This window comes from Thunnus albacares, chromosome 23, assembly GCF_914725855.1.
Source record: "Thunnus albacares chromosome 23, fThuAlb1.1, whole genome shotgun sequence".
Classification (NCBI taxonomy): domain Eukaryota; kingdom Metazoa; phylum Chordata; class Actinopteri; order Scombriformes; family Scombridae; genus Thunnus; species Thunnus albacares.
The window spans coordinates 117,430-144,280 of record NC_058128.1 but is presented as its reverse complement, the minus strand read 5'-3'; the positions used below and the strand labels follow the sequence as shown (position 1 = coordinate 144,280).

Here is a 26,851-nt window from a genome sequence, read left to right as displayed (position 1 = left end):
GGTGTTACTGTTGCTGATACTGTTGGTGTTACTGTTGCTGATACTGTTACTGATACTGTTGGTGTTACTGTTACTGATACTGTTGGTGTTACTGTTACTGATACTGTTGGTGTTACTGTTACTGTTACTGTTGGTGTTACTGTTGCTGATACTGTTGGTGTTACTGTTACTGTTGCTGATACTGTTGGTGTTACTGTTGCTGATACTGTTGGTGTTACTGTTACTGTTGCTGATACTGTTACTGATACTGTTGGTGTTACTGTTGCTGATACTGTTGGTGTTACTTTTACTGTTACTGTTGGTGTTACTGTTGCTGATACTGTTGGTGTTACTGTTACTGATACTGTTGGTGTTACTGTTACTGTTACTGTTGGTGTTACTGTTGCTGATACTGTTGGTGTTACTGTTACTGTTGCTGATACTGTTGGTGTTACTGTTGCTGATACTGTTGGTGTTACTGTTACTGTTGCTGATACTGTTACTGATACTGTTGGTGTTACTGTTACTGATACTGTTGGTGTTACTGTTACTGTTACTGTTGGTGTTACTGTTGCTGATACTGTTGGTGTTACTGTTACTGTTAGTATTACTGTTACTGTTGCTGACACTGTTGGTGTTACTGTTGCTGATACTGTTGGTGTTACTGTTACTGTTGCTGATATTGTTGGTGTTACTGTTACTGTTACTGTTACTGTTGGTGTTACTGTTGCTGATACTGTTACTGATACTGTTAGTGTTACTGTTACTGATACTGTTGGTGTTACTGTTGCTGATACTGTTGGTGTTACTGTTGCTGATACTGTTGGTGTTACTGTTACTGTTGCTGATATTGTTGGTGTTACTGTTACTGTTACTGTTACTGTTACTGTTGGTGTTACTGTTGCTGATACTGTTGGTGTTACTGTTGCTGATACTGTTGGTGTTACTGTTACTGTTACTGTTACTGTTGGTGTTACTGTTGCTGATACTGTTACTGATACTGTTAGTGTTACTGTTACTGATACTGTTGGTGTTACTGTTGCTGATACTGTTGGTGTTACTGTTACTGTGGCTGATATTGTTAGTGTTACTGTTGCTGATATTGTTAGTGTTACGGTTGCTGATACTGTTAGTGTTACTGTTACTGTTGCTGATATTGTTGGTGTTACTGTTACTGTTACTGTTACTGTTACTGTTGGTGTTACTGTTGCTGATACTGTTACTGATACTGTTAGTGTTACTGTTACTGATACTGTTGGTGTTACTGTTGCTGATACTGTTGGTGTTACTGTTGCTGATACTGTTGGTGTTACTGTTACTGTTGCTGATATTGTTGGTGTTACTGTTACTGTTACTGTTACTGTTACTGTTGGTGTTACTGTTGCTGATACTGTTGGTGTTACTGTTGCTGATACTGTTGGTGTTACTGTTACTGTTGCTGATATTGTTGGTGTTACTGTTACTGTTACTGTTACTGTTACTGTTGGTGTTACTGTTGCTGATACTGTTACTGATACTGTTAGTGTTACTGTTACTGATACTGCTGGTGTTACTGTTGCTGATACTGTTGGTGTTACTGTTACTGTTGCTGATATTGTTAGTGTTACGGTTGCTGATACTGTTAGTGTTACTGTTACTGTTACTGTTGCTGATATTGTTAGTGTTACGGTTGCTGATACTGTTAGTGTTACTGTTACTGTTACTGTGGCTGATATTGTTAGTGTTACTGTTGCTGATACTGTTAGTGTTACTGTTACTGTTACTGTTGCTGATATTGTTAGTTTTACTGTTACTGTTGGTGTTACTGTTGGTGTTACTGTTGCTGATACTGTTGGTGTTACTGTTACTGTTGCTGATACTGTTGGTGTTACTGTTACTGTTACTGTGGCTGATATTGTTAGTGTTACTGTTGCTGATACTGTTAGTGTTACTGTTACTGTTGCTGATATTGTTGGTGTTACTGTTACTGTTGCTGATACTGTTAGTGTTACTGTTACTGTTGGTGTTACTGTTACTGTTGCTGATACTGTTAGTGTTACTGTTACTGTTGGTGTTACTGTTGGTGTTACTGTTGGTGTTACTGTTGCTGATACTGTTGGTGTTACTGTTACTGTTGCTGATACTGTTAGTGTTACTGTTACTGTTGGTGTTACTGTTGGTGTTACTGTTGGTGTTACTGTTGCTGATACTGTTGGTGTTACTGTTACTGTTGCTGATACTGTTGGTGTTACTGTTACTGTTGCTGATACTGTTAGTGTTGCTGATACTGTTGGTGTTACTGTTGCTGATACTGTTGGTGTTACTGTTACTGTTGCTGATACTGTTGGTGTTACTGTTGCTGATACTGTTGGTGTTACTGTTACTGTTGCTGATACTGTTGGTGTTACTGTTGCTGATACTGTTAGTGTTGCTGATACTGTTAGTGTTGCTGATACTGTTGGTGCTACTGTTGCTGATACTGTTAGTGTTGCTGATACTGTTGGTGTTACTGTTGCTGATACTGTTGGTGTTACTGTTACTGTTGCTGATACTGTTGGTGTTACTGTTGCTGATACTGTTGGTGTTACTGTTGCTGATACTGTTAGTGTTGCTGATACTGTTAGTGTTGCTGATACTGTTGGTGTTACTGTTGCTGATACTGTTAGTGTTGCTGATACTGTTGGTGTTACTGTTGCTGATACTGTTGGTGCTACTGTTGCTGATACTGTTAGTGTTGCTGATACTGTTGGTGTTACTGTTGCTGATACTGTTGGTGTTACTGTTGCTGATACTGTTGGTGTTACTGTTGGTGATACTGTTGGTGCTACTGTTACTGTTACTGTTGGTGTTACTGTTGGTGTTACTGTTGCTGATACTGTTGGTGTTACTGTTGCTGATACTGTTGGTGCTACTGTTACTGTTACTGTTGGTGCTACTGTTGCTGATACTGTTGGTGTTACTGTTGGTGATACTGTTGGTGCTACTGTTGGTGATATTGTTACTGTTGCTGATATTGTTACTGTTGCTGATACTGTTGGTGCTACTGTTGCTGATACTGTAACTGTTAGTGTAACTGTTAGTGTTATTGTTAGAACTGTAACTTAAGCAAATGAAAGAGTGACTCTAAACAGGCTGCAGCTTTGCAGCTTTAAAGTCCGGCAGCTTTAAAGTCCTGCAGCACGTTGGCCTACTTATCCTGCTCATTAATGCTGCGTAAGCCCTCTGTTAATGCTTTCACACACACATACACACACACGTAGAGTGACAGGCTGGTCTCTGTTCTCTCTGAGAGACGCTGAGCGTTAAACTCCGACTGCTGCTGAGACATGAAGACATGAAGAAGACATGAAGACACGAAGAAGACATGAAGAGGACGTGACAAAATGAACATATGAGTGAGAGCAGGAGGCCTGGACAGACAGAGGGGTGAGAGACACTGTCTGTAGAGCAACAGAAGAGAGAGAGAGGTCAGTGAGCTGCAGGTCACTACACACATACATACATGTGTTTATATGTGTTTATATGTGTGTGTGTGTGTGTGTGTGTGTGTGTGTGCGTGTGTTTATGTGTGTGTGTGTGTGTGTGTTTATGTGTGTGTGCGTGTGTGTGTGTGTTTATGTGTGTGTGTGTGTGTGTGCATGTGTGTTTATGTGTGTGTGTGCGTGTGTGTTTATGTGTGTGTGTGTGTGTGTTTATGTGTGTGTGAGTGTGTGTGTGTTGATGCGTGTGTGTGTGTGTGTGTGTGTGTGTGTGTTGATGCGTGTCGTGTGTGTGTGTGTGTGTGTGTGTTGATGCGTGTCGTGTGTGTGTGTGTGTGTGTGTGTGTGTGTGTTGATGCGTGTCGTGTGTGTGTGTGTGTGTGTGTGTGTGTGTGTGTGTGAGTGTGTGTGTGTTGATGCGTGTGTGTGTGTGTGTGTTTATGTGTGTGTGTGTGTGTGTGTGTTGATGCGTGTCGTGTGTGTGTGTGTGTGTGTGTGTGTTGATGCGTGTCGTGTGTGTGTGTGTGTGTGTGTGTGTGTGTGTTGATGCGTGTCGTGTGTGTGTGTGTGTGTGTGTGTGTGTGTGTGTGTGTTGATGCGTGTGTGTGTGTGTGTGTGTTGATGCGTGTGTCAGCTTGTTGGTCAGCTGCAGGATAATCGTCCTGCTGAGTAAAACAGATTAAATGAATCGGTGGATTTAAATGAGACAAGTTTCAACAGAATGTTTAGTTAAGAGTTAAAACCAGACGTGACAGGAAACCATGAATCCATAAATCCATCAACAAATAATTAATCTGCAACTTATTTTAAATCCCGAGGCTCAGACACAAAACTTTATTTACACTTACAGACAGTCATGAAAATTTTATTTATACTCAGACTGATACAGAACACTGAAACATTAAATCTAAAATTTTAATAATCTAATTTCTGAAGCCGCTTCATTAACTGACCTCAGTGTTAGTTTATGATGTGACAGAACACAACATGTATGTTACTGATCTTTAAGAACATGGCAGCTAACATAGTTATACTAATCTGTACACTGAAGCCTCCACTGTAAAGCTGAGAACATCAGATCTGTGTGGAGTGATGAGGAGACTGTAACCTTCCTCACATCAATACATGAAACTAACAGAAATGTCATATTTCCATCACGTTTTCCACATGGTTTTCCATCGTTTGAGCTTTGACTGTCGCTCTTTCAGTTATGTCATCTCGTTGTGTCCTCTTCTTCTGTAACAGTTTAATGGCACCAACTGGAGAACTAGCGCCACCTGCTGTTTATCTGCTAATATTCACACAACAGCAGTGGATGGAAACAAACTTCCACTACATTTTACTTTAAATCTGTTGATAAATTTGAGCTACGTGTGGATAAAACCTGTCTGTTGATTGTTCGTCAATGTAAAGTTGTATCTAAAAATTGTCAGCAAGCAGTGACTCTGTGATGTGTTCTATGTTCTATGTTCACATACATGACCTGAAACAACATGGAGCTCTGTGCACGTTGATGTGACTGGAATCTGATTCAGTTTCAGAGGTTTCCTGTCATGATGTGCAGCAGCAGTTTGAACTCAGAATGATTTTTTTTTTTTTTTTATGGAAAAAACAAATTATTATTCAAAGCAGGATAATTATATATGTCTTAAAACATGTCTGGAGGGGATCTTTCACATTTATTCTCTGGAGATGAAGAGTTCACAGCCAGACTGCTGTGAAGATAGACAGACAGACATAAGCTCCCCACAGTCACACCACTAACTGCTAATGATGCTAACAACTCTAAAAACGAATCTGATCTCAGATAAATACTGTAACAGTACCTGCGATGATTTCATGGTTGTTAATGCTCTGAGACTCTGAACAGTATTCAGTCATGAGCTGTTTATTGCTGTGTGTTTGTGCTTCTCACTAATTAACAGATTAATCCTCACAGAGCTGCACATTCCTGCTGCATGACTCATGACCCAACACTCATCATGACGTCACTCACACACACTGCTGGAAGAAGCACTCAGATCTATTATGCAGTAAAAGTACAAATACAACAATGTAAAAATACTCCATTACAAGAAGAAGTCCTGCATGAAAAATCCTACTACAGTAAAAGTACATAAGTATTATGAGCTTGATGTAGTTAAAGTATTGCAGTAAAAGTACATAAGTATTATGAGCTTGATGTAGTTAAAGTATTGCAGTAAAAGTACATAAGTATTATGAGCTTGATGTAGTTAAAGTATTGCAGTAAAAGTACATAAGTATTATGAGCTTGATGTAGTTAAAGTATTGCAGTAAAAGTACATAAGTATTATGAGCTTGATGTAGTTAAAGTATTGCAGTAAAAGTACATAAGTATTATGAGCTTGATGTAGTTAAAGTATTGCAGTAAAAGTACATAAGTATTATGAGCTTGATGTAGTTAAAGTATTGCAGTTTTTGGACTTTTTCTCTAATCTTTGATTTTTGCTGAAATATTGGATCATTTGAACATTTATTGAAATGAAAGCATGTGAGAAGTTTAGAGGGAAAAATCACTATTTGGTGGAGCTGTTAACAACTCATAGACATGTGAAATGTGACCCCGACTACACACTGCTTTTTGTAAGACGTCAAAAGACAAAAAGGTTGGAAACCACTGGTTTCATCTTTAACAATGTGTTGTATTTTAAAAGCTTGTTATATTATCCATTGTGTCAAATCTTCATCTGAAAAGTAACTAAAGCTGTCAAATAAATGTAGTGGAGTAGAAAGTACAATATTTCCCTCTGAAATGTAGAAAGTAGCATCACATGGAAATACTCAAGTAAAGTACAAGTACCTCAAAACTGTACTTCACTACAGTACCTGAGTAAATGTATTTAGTTATTATGCATACATCATGCAATGTGATCTGATTTCACATTTTAGTGCAAGAGAATCATCTGGAGGACAGAGAGGACAAACACCTATGCAGCAGGTCAAGGTCACTGACCTGCTAGTTGACTGTCTTAAGACCTGGGGGGGCATTAAGGACATTGCACTTGATTGGTTTTATTCTTAACTTTTAGAAAGAACCTTCTCAGTCACCATCAATAACTACACTTCTTCCACAGCCAACATTACCAGTGGTGTGCCACAAGGTTCAAGTTTAGGTCCAATTTTATTTTCCATCTACATGCTTCCACTTGGCCAAATCATCCAACAACACGTTTCTTTTCATTGCTATGCAGACGACACACAGATACACCTTCCCCTGAGACCTGGTGACCCAAGAAGCCTAGCTGCTGCTGTAGATTGTCTGAGTGATGTCAACTGTTGGATGGAACAAAACGTCCTTCAACTCAACAACTCAAAAACAGAAATCATACTGTTCAGGCCCCCAAATCCAAAAAACCCCATCAGTTCTGGTCCCCTATCCAATAACATGAAGCCCACTGCCAGAAATCTAGGAGCACTATTTGATTCTGATTTAAGTTTTGAACTAAATGTCAATAAAGTTGTCCAGTCCTGCTTCCTGCAAAGAAGAGCCATCTCCAGAATTAAGCCAATGCTCTCCCACTCTGACCTGGAAAAAATCATCCATGTTCTCATATTCTCCAGACTAGACTACTGTAATTCTCCTTTCTGGCATAAAACAAAAGTCCCTCTTTCACCTCCAACTGGTTCAGAATGCAGCGGCTCAGCTTCTTACTGGTTTTAACAAACAACATCACATCAGCCCAATACTAGCTTCTCTCCACTGGCCAGCCTGCAGCCTTAGATCCTCACGTGGGGCACTCCCTCAGGTGGGGCACTCCCTCAGGTGGGGCACTCCCTCAGGTGGGGCTCTTCCTCAGGTGGGGCACTCCCTCAGGTGGGGCACTCCCTCAGGTGGGGCTCTTCCTCAGGTGGGGCACATCATGGGGCACATCCTCAGGTGAGGCCCTTCCTCAGGTGGGGCCTTCTTCAGGTGGGGCACTTCCTCAGGTGGGGCCTTCTTCAGGTGGGGTTGAAAACATGTATCCTTTGTGGGGTTGAAAGTGTGTCTAACTCAGACTTGACTGAGTTAAATTTGCTCAAACCCCTACACTATTCACATAGCACGTCTCTAATGTGACTGAACGATCACAAGTTAGATGGTAAAGATGAAATGAAGCCTGTTTTTTTGTTTTCAGGTGGAAGTGTGTCTGTGGAGCAGGTGGAGGAGGACGGAGGAAAATGCTGAGATCCTGCAGGTTGCTGCTGTGGCAGGTGGCGCTCAGGTTATCCTACCATGTTGTTACAGGTAAAGCTGTTGTTGTATCAAATTGTTGCAGAAAAAGGTACCAGAGCAAAAAACTCTCTCTTGAAAATAAAAAGGGAGTCAGAGGTCCAAGCAGCAAAGTGTTCTTTAATGCCGGCAAAAAAGGGGAGCAAGTAGCACTTTACAACGAACCAAATCGCTCCAAAGGTTTTTTCTTTGGGGCATTGTTTTTATGTCCTTGGGTCGGCTTAGGTCACACCTTATCATCCACCCTCCCTAATTTTTGACCAATTATTATGTTACTTTTATCTCCGTCACTCGTTGTTGGTCAAAACTCTTCAAAACAGGTTTTGAGCTGTTTGAGGATATGTACTGGCATATTCAATTCTACCTGATTATATCCAATTTATATATAAGTATTGGGAATCATTTTACACCATTATTGCCAAGTTGTCTTCTGGCCTTTTATTTTTTTATAAGTTATTCTAGTCATTTTACACCCTTATTTCTTGATCTCCTCCAGAGAGTATTTTTTTAAAAGGTGAAGACTTTAGCAGACCCAAGCAAAGTGACATGTAATACAAACACACTCAAATTTCTCCAGTGTATGATTATGATTGTTCTACCGTGCCTCTATACGTACAGTGTGATTAAATATGGTTCATGAGATTATAACTACACCAATACAAATTGTATCACACTAGCCCTTATTGCTTATAAACTTATAAAATCAATCTGCATAGCTTAATATTGTCTTTAAGCACACCAATGACTTTTAATGAAAATACACCACACTGTAACAGGTAAAACTCTTACAGGTAAAGTAGTTACAGGTAGGGTTAGTTCATCAGCTAAGGAAACAAACCTGAACTCCGGTCAGGAAACTTTTCTGGACTTTTTGAGGATTTCTCATCATGTTGGTGTAAGTGGTGTAAGCATAATGTCACATTTAATATGAAAAGATAAAAACCATAAAGAGTTTGTTCCAAATGAAAGGTGGCTTCAATGTCGCAGTTCTATCATAACTTAAAGATAACTTGCAGGTATTTTCCACCTCAGCGTGTTTCCAGGTCTCTCCTGACTTTGCTACAGGAGGCCACTGTATGTTTTCTGTTTGAGTCGGGCCAGTTTTTTTAATAGCGTAACTATGATCGTCCCCTAAACCCGTGGTTATTATTTTAGCCATGACAATGAACTTTAAGGATGTAATAACTTTAACCTTACGGCAGATTGTCAGCTGGATTGTCTCCCTGTGGTTGGTCCACAGCCAGTCTGTGTCTGGGGGGGTCGGACATCTTTGCGTCCATCAGAGAGAACAGTCCAACGGGACAGTTCATTGCCAACCTGAGCGTCAGTGGAGACCCCCGAGCCTCCGCCATCCGCCTGTGTCTGACTGGAGAAAACTCCGATTGGTTCTTCTTAGAGGGTCGAACCATCCGCCTCAACTCCTCCAGCTCCAGAGTCCTGGATCGAGAGGTACACCTGAGACCAGACACACCTGAAACTAAACACCCGAGACTGAATACACCTGAGACCAGACACACCTGAGACTGAATACACCTGAGACCAATCACACCTGAAACTAAACACCCGAGACTGAATACACCTGAGACCAATCACACCTGAGACCAAACACACCTGAGACTGAATACACCTGAGACCAAACACACCTGAGACTGAATACACCTGAGACCAAACACACCCGAGACTGAATACACCTGAGACCAAACACACCTGAGGCTGAATACACCTGAGACTGAATACACCTGAGACTGAATACACCTGAGACTGAATACACCTGAGACCAGACACACCTGAGACTGAATACACCTGAGACTGAATACACCTGAGACTGAATACACCTCAGACTGAATACACCTGAGACCAGACACACCTGAGACTCAATACACCTGAGACTGAATACACCTGAGACTGAATACACCTGAGACTGAATATATCTGAGACCAGACACACCTGAGACTGAATACACCTGAGACTGAATATATCTGAGACCAGACACACCTGAGACTGAATACACCTGAGACTGAATACACCTGAGACTGAATACACCTGAGACCAAACACACCTGAGACCAAACACACCTGAGACTGAATACACCTGAGACCAAACACACCTGAGACTGAATACACCTGAGACCAAACACACCTGAAACTAAACACCCGAGACTGAATACACCTGAGACCAGACACACCTGAGACTGAATACACCTGAGACCAAACACACCTGAAACTAAACACCCGAGACTGAATACACCTGAGACCAGACACACCTGAGACCAAACACACCTGAGACCAAACACACCTGAGACCGAATACACCTGAGACTGAATACACCTGAGACTGAATACACCTGAGACTGAATACACCTGAGACCAAACACACCTGAGACTGAATACACCTGAGACCAAACACACCTGAGACTGAATACACCTGAGACTGAATACACCTGAGACTGAATATACCTGAGGCTGAACACACCTGAGGCTGAATATACCTGAGACCAAACACACCTGAGAATAAATACACTTCATCTGAGTTTTAACGTGTCATCTGTGATTCACCTGAATTTAAACATGTCACCTGGACAATGAACAGACGTGTTTGCTGTCTCTCTCACAGGTTCACGGATCAGTGCTGATAGCAGAGCTGACGTGTTATGAGGATGATGTCATACAGGTATGTCACTTGTCCAAACACCTTAGTAGAGTGATGTCATCACAGTGTCAGATGGTTGTGTTTGTGTGATCAGAGTCAGTACAGGATCCTGGTGGAGATTCTGAATGAGAACGACAACAAACCGAACTTCCTGGAGGAGACGATTCAGCCATTCACCATCAATGAGGTACAACATGGAGGCACGATGTTGCTTCATCCAAAAGAAACAACAACAGATTATGTTATTGTTTGTTTCACTCTTTTCTCCGTTAAACTCTGTTACTTTAAAACATTTTTGTATTACTGTTATTATTGTAACAGTGAGAATAAAACTGTTCAGGACAGAAACATCTGAGCCTGTGAGGGAGATGATGATGAAGTAAAAGCACTGATCTCATGCTGACGTGGTGACTGCACTGTGTATATATACATACTGTGTAAAGTGTATATATATATATATATATATACATATATATATATATATATATATATATACATATACATATAAAACTATAATAAGAGGCTGACTGTGTGTGCAGCTGACAGCAGTGAACTCTGTGGTTTTCACTGTGAAGGCCGTCGATGCAGATGGAGACATGATCACTTATATCATCGATCAATCATTGGTAAGATGTACGACAGGGCTGTCCACATACTTTTGTCCACATGCTGTACGTGTCACATGACTGAACACACCTGTAAACTGTCTCCTGCAGCCTGATGCGTCATTCTTTAGGATCGATCTACCCAACAGCGGGAACGTGGTTCTGGACAAACCTCTGGACTACGAGACCAGAACCCACCTGCAGCTGCTGATCTGGGCCGAGGTAAAGCTCGTTAACCTTTTTAATTAACTGTCAGGATGACAGTGAGGTCAGTAATCAGAGTCAACATGAAAACCAACAACTATCACATGATTCACAGAGCAGCTGCTAGATTCATTCATTTGTTTAAAGAAGCAGATTTATAATCAAACATGTTAATAAATATTATTTCCTGTATTTAAATGAGATAAACACAGATTTACATAATAATCAAATAATCTATATTTTCCCTCCAGGTGACCCTCAATGACCTCAGTAACCAGTTAAAATTAAACTAAACCCTCCTGAAATTCAAAGTCACATCACAAACTAAATATTAAAAAGCTGAATTATTATTTTATTTGTTTCTTTTTTGTTTTGTTTTGTTAATAATAACAGGTTTCTGTGACAACACAAAATGCATCATTCATCACAGAACCAAATAAAACTTTAGGATAACCGAACTCAAACCGAACAGAGTCACCAGGTGCTTAGAAGAGGCTGTGAGCGATGACAGTGACGGCGGATCTGACAGATCCAGGGTCAGTTTTCTCTCGATGATGAATCTGATTGTAAATCAGCTTCAAACCATTTCACTGTAAAACCTAAAGCACTCCATAATTATTGTACATTTTGAATCATTCAATGTACATAACATTAAATTATTGTGCACATGTGATTATGATCATAAATCTGCTCCAAAACTGTTCTAAAATAAGGACAAAGAAAAACTAAAAGTAAACTGACACTAAAGGCAGAATGAAGTAGAATCAGGGTCCAAACACCTGATGACGGTGCACTGACTCAGGTGACCAGTAGGATGTGAAGTCTCTGCTGCTTTACATACTGATCTCTGCAATACACATAAATATCAAACACAGATGATGTCTGGGAACATTTATTACCTACAGACTAGAGCATTATATCAAACACAGAATACATCATTATTGTGAAATAATATTACCAGGTATAAAGTATTTTAATATGCAGTGTACAGTTACATGGCTGCCTTTGTTATAGCGCCCTCTTATGGTGGAAATGAACAGATCTCCAGCCTCACTACCTTTCTTACCTGCTCTGTTCAGCTTTAGGTGTTCAGGCTGTAAAACAGCCTTTATACAAAATCTGGTAAAGACAGTAAATATATTTTATAGAGTAAAAAGTGTTTTTATAGTAAAATGAATGATGAAGAATAACTTGATGTTTTATTTTGATGGTGAAACAGGAAGCAAACTCTGTGGAGAAGTTCAACACGACCGCCACCCTGATGGTGAACATCGAGGACGGAGACGACCAGTACCCTCACTTCCTGCCTTGTACACCTGTCTCTCCAGGTGTTCCTGTCTGCACAAACCCCACCTACACTGCCAACATCACAGAGACACACCAGGTAACTTTGTCCTGCTGGTGGCGCTGACGGAAACTGCAGGACGTCTCCAAATCAATCCAAAGTGTTCATCGTCTGATCTGTTTGTGTCTCAGGAGGTGGTTCTGCAGTTTTCTCCTGGTCCAATCAGAGCAGAAGATGGAGACAGAGGACTCGACAGTCCTCTGATCTACACTATCCTGTCAGGTCAGACTTGAACTACACTATCGCCATGACAACAACTGCTACAAACTACATCTGAACTTTTTGTTCATGCTGGAGAAACTCAACAAGTCAACACAGACTACCCACAGACCTGAAATCATGACATCACTTCCTGTTTTGACTCTGTTCCACTAGCTTCTGTGACTCAGTTCATTCTCTCATCTGTCTTTCTGAAACAATGAAGTGTCTTCAGGGAGTTTATTTTCATATTTGGAGATAAAAATCAGATGCTGAAACATTTGTGACTTTAACAAGTTAAACTTTTTTTTTTTTTTTTGCATAAAAACTGCAGCTCCCGTGAAAATTAACCAGCGTGATTATTTACATCATTGTAACTTGATTTCAACAATATCCATAAAATTCATCAACACTCTTTTATTACAGGCCACTAAAAACACAAATATTGAATAAACAAAGATATTAGATGGCTGGTGTGTGCATGTCTGTCTGTTTGACCCAGCAGGTGGTGATCAGGGAAGGTTTGTGATTGATGACCAGACAGGTGAGATCAGGTTAACCAGAGCTGTGGATGACCGACAACAGACACCAAATTTCAGACTCAGCATCATGGTACGAATTCTGATTCACAACAATCACTGTTTACAAAAAACAGATTAAAGACTATCTCACCTGTCTTTACCTGTCCTCACCTGTCTCACCTCCTCCAGGCATCTCAGCTGGATGATCCGTTGAAGTACAGTGTGGCGTCGGTTCTGGTCAGAGTTCTCTCTGAGAATGCGTTCCCTCCATTCTTCAACAGAACCATTTACAAAGGTTTCATCATCCAGAGCTCTAGCCCCGCCTCCATCGTCTCCACCTATGGGAACCAGGTGCTGCTGGTCCAGGTGTCTGACTGGGACTTCTCTGATGTAAGAGCAGCAACAGATCTACCTGTTTACTGTATCAGCTGTATGAATCAAACACCTGCTGAGTCATCACACCTGTCCAATCACAGGGCCTGAATCCAAACATCCGCTACTCCCTTCATCCTCCGTCAGTCAGTGATGGACGGTACCACATCACCCAGGGGGGTGTTCTGATCGCCCGGACTGACCGACTTCATGCCTTCGACAGACACATCCTAGAGGTGAGATTACCGTCACCTGTACTGTATTATACTACTATACTGCAATACTTCAGTAACACAGAGGTCCTAAAGTAAAAGTAATGTTTGTAAGTACGAGGCAGCAGATTTAGAAAATATAATTCAACAGTCAAGTAAAATGTGAGATGTTTTCATTAACTTTTAAATACTCCAAAACTTGTACAGAGTTTGGTTGGAGGCAGCTTTTATAAATGATTTTAAAGGAAGTTTCCAGAATCTGACAACATAAAAAATGGATTATTAATGGTTAACAACTCATGTTTAAAGTCTGGTCAGTGTGATGTTCAGGAACAGCAAAGCAGTCTGTTGATGGTCTTCAGCTGTGTTTATGGTCTCTGATCTGATGTGCAGAGTAGAGTCTCAGCAGGAGCAGCTGACTGGGATTAAAACTAAAAGCTTCACAGTGTGAATCCACATCTGATGATGAGTCTGCTCAACCGAGTGTTTAGAGTCAGTCAGAAAATGTCTCAGACAGGAAGTTTCAAGTCAAGCCAAATCCCAACAGAAGTCATCTCAGGGCTCTTTTCACACAGAGCAGGTCTAGTCCGAACTCTTTAATCTACAGAGACCCAACATTCCTCCATCAGCAGCAGCAGGGACAACTCCCCTTTAACAGGAAGAAACCTCCAGCAGAACCGGACTCTAGGTGGACGCCATCTGCCTCGACTGGTTGGGTTGAGAGAGAAAGAAAGAGAAGCAGAATAACAACAATAATAACAATAACAATGTAGGAATTACACTACACTTGTTGAGAATGTTATGATTAAAATCCTGGAGATTTAGGTTGGGACATCTGTGGAGAAAGTTTCTTCAGTATGCGGTCAGGATTAAATTCCTGATGATCATGATAATGTTGATCCTGGATGATGTGCTATGACTCTGCAGGTTGTTGCCAGAGATGAAGAATCAGGAGAAGAAGTTTCTACTTCAGTGGACATTGAAGTTCTTCAGAGGGGACAACCAGGTGAATGACACAACTCTATACAACACGCCTGGCCATGCCAGACTCAACACGACTCAACACAACACTACAAGACTCAACACAACACAACACAACTCAACACAACACAACAAGACTCAACACGACTCAACACAACACAACAAGACTCAACACGACTCAACACAACACAACACAACAAGACTCAACACGACTCAACACAACACAACAAGACTCAACACGACTCAACACAACACAACAAGACTCAACACGACTCAACACAACACAACACAACAAGACTCAACACAACACTACAAGACTCAACACAACACTACAAGACTCAACACAACACAACACAACAAGACTCAACACAACACAACACAACACAACACTACAAGACTCAACACAACACTACAAGACTCAACACAACACAACACAACACTACAAGACTCAACACAACACAACACAACAAGACTCAACACGACTCAACACAACACAACACAACAAGACTCAACACAACACAACACTACACGACTCAACACAACACAACACAACAAGACTCAACACAACACAACACAACACTACACAACACAACACGACTCAACACGACTCAACACAACACAACACAACACAACACAACAAGACTCAACACAACACAACACAACAAGACTCAACACAACACAACACTACAAGACTCAACACAACACAACACAACAAGACTCAACAAAACACAACACAACACTACAAGACTCAACACAACACAACACTACAAGACTCAACACAACACAACACAACACAACACAACACAACAAGACTCAACACAACACAACACTACAAGACTCAACACAACACAACACAACAAGACTCAACACAACACAACACAACACTACAAGACTCAACACAACACAACACAACACTACACAACACAACACGACTCAACACGACTCAACACAACACAACACAACACAACAAGACTCAACACAACACAACACAACAAGACTCAACACAACACAACACTACAAGACTCAACACAACACTACAAGACTCAACACAACACTACAAGACTCAACACAACACTACAAGACTCAACACAACTCAACACAACACTACAAGACTCAACACAACACTACAAGACTCAACACAACACAACACTACAAGACTCAACACAACACAACACAACACTACAAGACTCAACACAACACTACAAGACTCAACACAACTCAACACAACACTACAAGACTCAACACAACACTACAAGACTCAACACAACTCAACACAACACTACAAGACTCAACACAACACAACACAACACAACACTACACAACACAACACTACAAGACTCAACACAACACTACAAGACTCAACACAACACAACACAACAAGACTCAACACAACACTACAAGACTCAACACAACACTACAAGACTAAACACAACACAACACTACAAGACTCAACACAACTCAACACAACACAACACTACAAGACTCAACACGACTCAACACAACACAACACTACAAGACTCAACACAACTCAACACAACACAACACTACAAGACTCAACACGACTCAACACAACACAACACAACACAACAAGACTCAACACAACACAACACTACAAGACTCAACACAACACAACAAGACTCAACACAACACAACACTACAAGACTCAACACAACACAACACAACAAGACTCAACACAACACAACACAACAAGACTCAACACAACACAACACTACAAGACTCAACACAACACAACACAACAAGACTCAACACAACACAACACAACACTACAAGACTCAACACAACACAACACTACAAGACTCAACACAACACTACAAGACTCAACACAACACAACACAACACTACAAGACTCAACACGACTCAACACAACACAACACAACACAACACAACAAGACTCAACACGACTCAACACAACACAACACAACAAGACTCAACACAACACAACACAACACAACACAACACTACAAGACTCAACACAACACAACACAACAAGACTCAACACAACACAACACAACACTACAAGACTCAACACAACACAACACAACACTACACAACACAACACGACTCAACACGACTCAACACAACACAACACAACACAACACAACACAACACAACAAGACTCAACACAACACTACAAGACTCAACACAACACAACACAACACTACAAGACTCAACACAACACAACACAACAAGACTCAACACGACTCAACACAACACAACACAACAAGACTCAACACAACACAACACTACACGACTCAACACAACACAACACAACAAGACTCAACACAACACAACACAACACTACACAACACAACACGACTCAACACGACTCAACACAACACAACACAACACAACACAACAAGACTCAACACAACACAACACAACAAGACTCAACACAACACAACACTACAAGACTCAACACAACACAACACAACAAGACTCAACAAAACACAACACAACACTACAAGACTCAACACAACACAACACTACAAGACTCAACACAACACAACACAACACAACACAACACAACAAGACTCAACACAACACAACACTACAAGACTCAACACAACACAACACAACAAGACTCAACACAACACAACACAACACTACAAGACTCAACACAACACAACACAACACTACACAACACAACACGACTCAACACGACTCAACACAACACAACACAACACAACAAGACTCAACACAACACAACACAACAAGACTCAACACAACACAACACTACAAGACTCAACACAACACTACAAGACTCAACACAACACTACAAGACTCAACACAACACTACAAGACTCAACACAACTCAACACAACACTACAAGACTCAACACAACACTACAAGACTCAACACAACACAACACTACAAGACTCAACACAACACAACACAACACTACAAGACTCAACACAACACTACAAGACTCAACACAACTCAACACAACACTACAAGACTCAACACAACACTACAAGACTCAACACAACTCAACACAACACTACAAGACTCAACACAACACAACACAACACAACACTACACAACACAACACTACAAGACTCAACACAACACTACAAGACTCAACACAACACAACACAACAAGACTCAACACAACACTACAAGACTCAACACAACACTACAAGACTAAACACAACACAACACTACAAGACTCAACACAACTCAACACAACACAACACTACAAGACTCAACACGACTCAACACAACACAACACTACAAGACTCAACACAACTCAACACAACACAACACTACAAGACTCAACACGACTCAACACAACACAACACAACACAACAAGACTCAACACAACACAACACTACAAGACTCAACACAACACAACAAGACTCAACACAACACAACACTACAAGACTCAACACAACACAACACAACAAGACTCAACACAACACAACACAACAAGACTCAACACAACACAACACTACAAGACTCAACACAACACAACACAACAAGACTCAACACAACACAACACAACACTACAAGACTCAACACAACACAACACTACAAGACTCAACACAACACTACAAGACTCAACACAACACAACACAACACTACAAGACTCAACACGACTCAACACAACACAACACAACACAACACAACAAGACTCAACACGACTCAACACAACACAACACAACAAGACTCAACACAACACAACACAACACAACACAACACTACAAGACTCAACACAACACAACACAACAAGACTCAACACAACACAACACAACACTACAAGACTCAACACAACACAACACAACACTACACAACACAACACGACTCAACACGACTCAACACAACACAACACAACACAACACAACACAACACAACAAGACTCAACACAACACAACACAACAAGACTCAACACAACACAACACTACAAGACTCAACACAACACAACACAACAAGACTCAACACAACACAACACAACACAACACAACACAACAAGACTCAACACGACTCAACACGACTCAACACAACAGAACACAACACTACAAGACTCAACACAACACAACACTACAAGACTCAACACAACACTACAAGACTCAACACAACACAACACAACACTACAAGACTCAACACGACTCAACACAACACAACACAACACAACACAACAAGACTCAACACGACTCAACACAACACAACACAACAAGACTCAACACAACACAACACAACACAACACTACAAGACTCAACACAACACAACACAACAAGACTCAACACAACACAACACAACACTACAAGACTCAACACAACACAACACAACACTACACAACACAACACGACTCAACACGACTCAACACAACACAACACAACACAACACAACACAACACAACAAGACTCAACACAACACAACACAACAAGACTCAACACAACACAACACTACAAGACTCAACACAACACAACACAACAAGACTCAACACAACACAACACAACACAACACAACACAACAAGACTCAACACGACTCAACACAACACAACACAACACAACACAACACAACAAGACTCAACACAACACAACACTACAAGACTCAACACAACACTACAAGACTCAACACAACACACTACAAGACTCAACACAACTCAACACAACACAACACTACAAGACTCAACACGACTCAACACAACACAACACAACACAACAAGACTCAACACGACTCAACACAACACAACACTACAAGACTCAACACAACACAACAAGACTCAACACAACACAACACAACACTACAAGACTCAACACAACACAACACAACACTACACAACACAACACTACACAACACAACACAACACAACACAACAAGACTCAACACAACACAACACAACAAGACTCAACACAACACTACAAGACTCAACACAACACAACACAACAAGACTCAACACAACACAACACAACACTACAAGACTCAACACAACACTACAAGACTCAACACAACACTACAAGACTCAACACAACACAACACAACACTACACAACACTACAAGACTCAACACAACACAACACAACAAGACTCAACACAACACAACACTACAAGACTCAACACAACACAACACTACAAGACTCAACACAACACTACACAACACTACAAGACTCAACACAACACAACACAACACTACAAGACTCAACACAACACTACACAACACTACAAGACTCAACACAACTCAACACAACACTACAAGACTCAACACAACACTACAAGACTCAACACAACACAACACAACACTACAAGACTCAACACAACACTACAAGACTCAACACAACTCAACACAACACTACAAGACTCAACACAACACTACAAGACTCAACACAACACAACACTACAAGACTCAACACAACACTACAAGACTCAACACAACACAACACTACAAGACTCAACACAACACAACACAACACAACACAACACAACACTACAAGACTCAACACAACACTACACAACACTACAAGACTCAACACAACACTACACAACACTACAAGACTCAACACAACACAACACAACACTACAAGACTCAACACAACTCAACACAACACAACACAACACAACACAACACAACACTACAAGACTCAACACAACTCAACACAACACAACACAACACTACAAGACTCAACACAACACTACACAACACTACAAGACTCAACACAACTCAACATGCCTCGACATGACTCGATTCCACACGACATGAACTCTCCCTGTCTGTAGTTCCTTGTGGTGCATTCACTGACATGAACACTTTCCTCTCTGTAGTTCCTCGTGGTGCATTCACTGACATGAACGCTTTCCTGTCTGTAGTTCCTCGTGGTGCATTCACTGACATGAACGCTTTCCTCTCTGTAGTTCCTCGTGGTGCATTCACTGACATGAACGCTTTCCTCTCTGTAGTTCCTCGTGGTGCATTCACTGACATGAACGCTTTCCTGTCTGTAGTTCCTCGTGGTGCATTCACTGACATGAACGCTTTCCTGTCTGTAGTTCCTCGTGGTGCATTCACTGACATGAACCCTTTCCTGTCTGTAGTTCCTCGTGGTGCATTCACTGACATGAACCCTTTCCTGTCTGTAGTTCCTCGTGGTGCATTCACTGACATGAACGCTTTCCTGTCTGTAGTTCCTCGTGGTGCGTTCACTGACATGAACGCTTTCCTGTCTGTAGTTCCTCGTGGTGCGTTCACTGACATGAACGCTTTCCTGTCTGTAGTTCCTCGTGGTGCATTCACTGACATGAACGCTTTCCTGTCTGTAGTTCCTCGTGGTGCGTTCACTGAGGAGCAGCTGTTCAGAGATGTGGACAGCAGACTGGCGGGAGGAATTGCTGCCATGATCGTGCTGCTGTTTCTCTCAGCTCTTCTGTTTCTTCTGCTTCGAATCATCAGGAGACGACGACAACGAGAACCTGACGAACAAGGAACTGTGACCCTTGGAAAACCTCCCAGTGTGGTACGAACTGAAACTGCAACCTTTACTACACCTGACATGAAACGTTAAAACACCTGACGAGATGTTTGAAATGTTTAAACTTCTGAAATGAAATGTTAAGACACTTGACCGGAGACTTTGTGAATTACATAATACAAGTTAATATTATTTATACCTGTTTCTCCTGACTCTAACATTTAGGAAAACTTTTGGTGAATGAAGGATTTCAGTAAAAACTGAGTTTCTACACTGGAATCCAAAAAGAGAGACAGATTTGAATTCTGTGTGAGGGATCAATAATGAAAATACTGAAAATGTTACATGGGGGCCGAGCAGGTGAACCTTAGTGCAGACACTCAGAGATGAGGAGACAAGGACACAGAAGGATAAGGTAATTATTAAAGCAGGCCAGGGGAAACTAGTAGCTGGGAACCTAGAGCTGAGGTAGGCTGGGGCAAGAGGAGCAGGTCTGGATCGGAATCCGTGGAAGATGAGTAGATCCGAGGTCATCAGTGGAGTATTCAGGTTAAATAAATATTTAAAGAGAGTTCTGATTCTCTCTATCCTACATGTTTCCTGTGTTACCGCTGTGGAGTTTACAGTTCAGATGTAACAGTTTACACAGTTTACTGTGGTTTCACTCACTAAGCAACTGTTACAGTTTATAGTATTTATTTTAATTATATCAACTCTCTCTCCTGTTTCCTGTGTTACATCTGTAGAGTTTACTGTGGTTTCAGATGGTGAGTTTAATGATTCTTCTTCAGTGATGTTGTGACTGTCAGTGTGCACATCCTGTGCTACGTTTACATTTATACATCAGTGTAGTGGAAGTGTCTCTGTGTTTATATTTATACATCAGTGGAGTGGAAGTGTCTCTGTGTTTATATTTATACATCAGTGGAGTGGAAGTGTCTCTGTGTTTATATTCGTTCATCAGTGTAGTGGAAGTGTCTCTGTGTTTATATTTATACATCAGTGGAGTGGAAGTGTCTGTAGGAATTTGTGCACCCAAACATCTTTATGATTTTATGGGGGAATTATGAGTTATTATTGTGCAACAACTCCAACATAAAATTATCTGTCCAGTGACATAACTCATATTAGAGTAGGTATAATAATGGGGAAATAATCTTTCTTGTTGGCCAAACAAGAAAGGTCAATTAGAATTATGATTGTTATTAACCGTAATTATGATTTTGCGAGGGTATAAGGTCTTTTAAGTGACTGAGATGCACAAGAAAACACAAACACATTTATTAGTAATACGACACCTACAAGTACTAAACACTACAACATTTTACAAACAAGACACAAGAGGGAAACTGGTGCACAAAGCTGTGGCTAGTAAATGATTTGAATGCATGATGCAGTTATCTATTGTGTAGCTGGTATGAGAGACCTGATAAACAGATGAGATGACTGTTACCTGAGAAGCAGCGAGTCAAATCAACGGTACAACAGCTTAGTTCTGAATCACCAATTGAAATTACAAATCATGATGCACCAGGGTTTAAGCACGTTGATGACAGTTTTGTATGAATACTTGCTTGCTCTCTGGGGCGGCTTCTTGTGGAGAATGGAGTCTAATATGCTGGAGTGAGGAGCTGGAGTCTGGATCTGGTAATGATGAGTGAGTCGGCCAGTCTAGAATTGAAAAGTTCCCATTGAAAGAGAGCTCCTGGTTCAGGCTCTCCTAGGTTTGATCCTCAACTTGTGACTCCAGATTCTGAGGTTTCATCTCCTGTTGCTCTGAGTCACATCTTCAGACTAGCAAAATGCAAACTTTCCATTGGCATGGCAGAAGGTAAGAAGACAAAGTCAAAAGCAAGAAGAACCAGAAACTAGCAAAAAGCAGCCCAAAGGAGCAGCTTAAAAACGGCTCAGAGTCTCAGATAAGACACTATTTTAAAGTTTCGATCTGTCCGCCCAGAAGGTGCATCCTCACCAATCCCAGGGGTTGCAGAGTTCTGGGGGAGCAGAGTCGGTCCCCTCCTGTTCATGGACAGGCAGGTACAGTTCCTGAATATAGTTACTCCATTAATCAAAGTATTTACAATTTAACAATTGCATGACTCCTAATTTTGCAATTTCGTTAGTAGCTTTAGCGTTCTGAAAGTGAAACAAGCAGAATGATACTAAACATGATGGTGTTATCATGGATGATGGGATTATGTTAGTGGTACATTTCTTGTCTTAAAGGCAGTGAAATAAAAGTATAACTGAAGTACATAACAACACATATGGTGACATACACACATACTAACATACAATATTAATTTTCCTCAGACAAAATACTACATTTGTAATTCCATGTGTTTTACAGTCATCTGTTCTCCTTGATCTGACTGTGAATGGCAGAGGTCCATGCCATTAGAGGGTGTGTGTGTGTGTGTGTGTGTGTGTGTGTGTGTGTGTGTGTGTGTGTGTGTGTGTGTGTGTGTGTGTGTGTGTGTGTGTGTGAATGGAGCATGGCGTATTGTGCAGCAGGTCTTGTGTCTTATGCTGGTTTATCCAGTGATCAGTTCTTGGGTTGGTCATTCAAGTCCTGAAAGTCAAAGTCCACAGTGGGATTAAAGTTGGTGGCAGCTCGTCTCTGATTGGCTCTTAGAGGTGAGTTATGATAACCAGTGGTGGGGGTCGTTTATCCAAACAGTACCATCAGTTCATACTGGGGTGTGAATTGGTCTTCCCGTCTTGCTGCTCTTGTAGCGTGAAGGATCAAAGGTGGTTTGGGTCAGTGGTCTGGTTTGGTGACCATGCAGGAGATGGAGGTTCCTTATCTGATCCTTTCTGTTTGCAGGAGGTTGTTTAGATGGTCAGTGAGGAGTTTGGGACTCTCACTTTATGGACCAGCATTCCTGGGGTGTTGAAGAAAGAGCTGGTCTGTTGTTTGAGGCTGTCTGCCTTCGAAACACGCAGGGACTTTATCCTTCATACATCAGAGGAGTGTTTCTCTGCTGTGTTTACCATTCATCTAAATTACTAGAATAAACTAAACATGAACACTAACCTCTTGTCTCTCCATGACTGACAGGTGAGCTCCGGTCGACCTGTGTTCTCCATGGACGAGATGTCCTACAACAGCAGAGCTTTCAGCCATGAATACGAGTCTTCACGCTCAGGAAGTTTCCACGGTAGACAGGGCATCTACACCAGGAAACAGTCTCTTCGTCCTCCTCCATCATCATCATCATCATCAACCATCATCCTTGACCCAGGAAGCACCTGCAGGTCTCGCAGTGATCTGTTTCCTGTTTCAGAAATACCAGAACTCCAGCCTGCAGTGAAGGGAGACAGGCCGACTGTTAAAGAAGAAACACACCGTTTATCTGTTGTTAAAGAGGAACCAGGACGTCGACAGTCACTGCAGGGACAGACTGAAGGTGTGTCCACAGGTGTTCAAAGTGATGACATCAGAGCAGTAAAATCAGAGACCCTTCACAGTGACGACGTGAAAACAAATCAAACAGAAGAGATGTCTCAGGAGTCAGAGAACCCCTACAGAACGATGGTCTCTGTCATCTGTCTCTCTGCAGACGAGTCCAGCTCAGAGGACGGACAGTAGAAATATCTCAACAGCCAATCAGAAAACAGAGATATAGAATCAGTATCAAATGAACGACAAACTGTCACATCAAACATGTCAACATCTGAGGCTGACATGATTCACTCAACATTTTCCTTACTGATGAACATCAAACCCCTTTAATCTCACCATCATAACAGTGTGAAACCAGAACACACAGACATCAACACAACCTGTAACAACCAGCAGAAACACCTCCTGTTTCTCCTACGATGTGTTCAGGATCAGAGTGTTTCTCCTACGATGTGTTCAGGATCAGCGTGTTTCTCCTACGATGTGTTCAGGATCAGAGTGTTTCTCCTACGATGTGTTCAGGATCAGAGTGTTTCTCCTACGATGTGTTCAGGATCAGTGTTTTTCTGTGATGTGTTCAGGATCAGTGTCTGAGAAAAAAGACTTATAACTTGAGATCATTGTTCAGAATCATCAAATTTCTGAACATTTTCATTACAACATGATATCAGTCATAGTGATGTCACTATACATATTGATCCTTGCTGGCTGATACAGAACAATTACTCAGCAAATCCTTAGAATGATCAAATCAATGAAAATCAATACACGTTTTGACATCACCAAGACTGTATTGTATATTTTTAGCTTTCTAGAGTATGTGTCCACACATGTGTCACAGTTACTTCATTGATCAACAGAAGTGTTATCAGATCATGATAAAGAGTTTAGTGTTACATCATTCTGAGAGCTCTGCCATGTTTTCTTTCACAGGAAGCACAAACCTGTTTTAATAGAAGCTGCTGCATCACTTTCATCAAACACTGACTGAGGCTGGAAGCTTGTGTGCCAGCAGAGTTACAAACCACATCTGACTCCATTTATGTGTTTATTCTCACCAAAGATACAAATATTACCATCAGAGCATCCACTTATATCAGCTCTAACTCATCTGACAGAAAACAGAACTATATATAAAATATGTGTAGTACAAATATATAGTGTTATATATAATATATATGCAGTATAAGTAAATAATGTTATATATAATATATGTGCAATATATGTACTATACACACACTATACTGTAATAATGCTATGAAATATAACATAAAATACAATATAATAGTAATATTGTATAATTATATAGTCATTCATTAATTACTATATATTATTATATATTAATATAATATGATGTGATATAAAATTAAGAAACGATAAAATGTCCTCAGATTTCATTTTAAAACTACACCACATGTGGACAGTTGAGGGCACTATAATAAATAACAATACAATACATTTCAACACAATAAATCCACCCATCTAAACTTTATAATACTCTTTATAATATGTCTTTAATTTTAAAATTCACTTTACAAAACAAGCACACAGATCACAAACATGATTTAATATTTATCAGCTTTGACTTGAATAAACTGCAGTTAGACTCAGAGTTTACTGACAAACAACAAAGAGTGAGACTCACTTCAGGTTTCAGTTCCTTAAAGTTACTTATTAGTTAAAGATAGACGAAGTTAGTGTTTGCTCAGGTTAGTTCACATTAGTTAAAATCATGTTAGCTCAGGTTAGCTAAAGTTAGGTAAAGTTAGTTAAAGCTAATGTTAGCTCAGGTTACTTAAATATAGTTAAAGTGAGTTAAAGCTAATGTTAGCTCAGGTTAGTGTAAGTTAGTTGAAGCTAATGTTAGTTCAGGTTAGTTAAAGTTAGTTTAAGTTAGTTGAAGCTAATGTTAGCTCAGGTTAGTTAAAGTTAGTTTAAGTTAGTTGAAGCTAATGTTAGCTCAGGTTAGTGTAAGTTAGTTGAAGCTAATGCTAGCTCAGGTTAGTTAAAGTTAGTTTAAGTTAGTTGAAGCTAATGTTAGCTCAGGTTAGCTAAAGTTAGTTAAAGCTAATGCTAGCTCAGGTTAAAGTTATTTAAAGTGTGATTATTTCCTGTTTTTGACTGAAAATGAAACAACCTGAAGCGGAAGGAGTAAGGGAGGAACTTGAACAGCAGGTCCGTGCGTCACACTGTCAATAACCTGTAACAGACCGGAAACTACCTGCTACACCTTCACAATAAGAGCCTACACAGGTCAATCTGCAGA

The 26,851-nt window shown here is 40.6% G+C and overlaps 1 protein-coding gene across 2 annotated transcripts; it reads left to right on the top strand.

Annotated features, from left to right (window-relative positions):
• The first annotated feature begins 2,872 nt into the window (after nt 1–2,872).
• On the top strand, nt 2,873–25,486 carry cdhr5-rs (cadherin-related family member 5, related sequence). Of its 2 annotated transcripts, XM_044342608.1 has the most exons (15): nt 2,873–3,425; nt 7,574–7,683; nt 8,909–9,117; nt 10,281–10,337; nt 10,411–10,503; nt 10,856–10,942; nt 11,033–11,143; nt 12,345–12,509; nt 12,602–12,692; nt 13,174–13,280; nt 13,379–13,579; nt 13,666–13,797; nt 14,701–14,779; nt 21,031–21,224; nt 24,241–25,486. In XM_044342608.1, the coding sequence occupies exons 2-15, from the start codon at nt 7,617–7,619 to the stop codon at nt 24,769–24,771; spliced, it is 2,124 nt and encodes a 707-aa protein (XP_044198543.1). In that variant the 5' UTR covers nt 2,873–3,425; nt 7,574–7,616; the 3' UTR covers nt 24,772–25,486. The 2 variants fall into 2 exon arrangements, with proteins under 2 accessions (XP_044198543.1, XP_044198544.1); XM_044342609.1 differs by lacking the exon at nt 2,873–3,425 and having other exon boundaries at nt 7,461–7,683.
• Nucleotides 25,487–26,851: the final 1,365 nt, after the last annotated feature.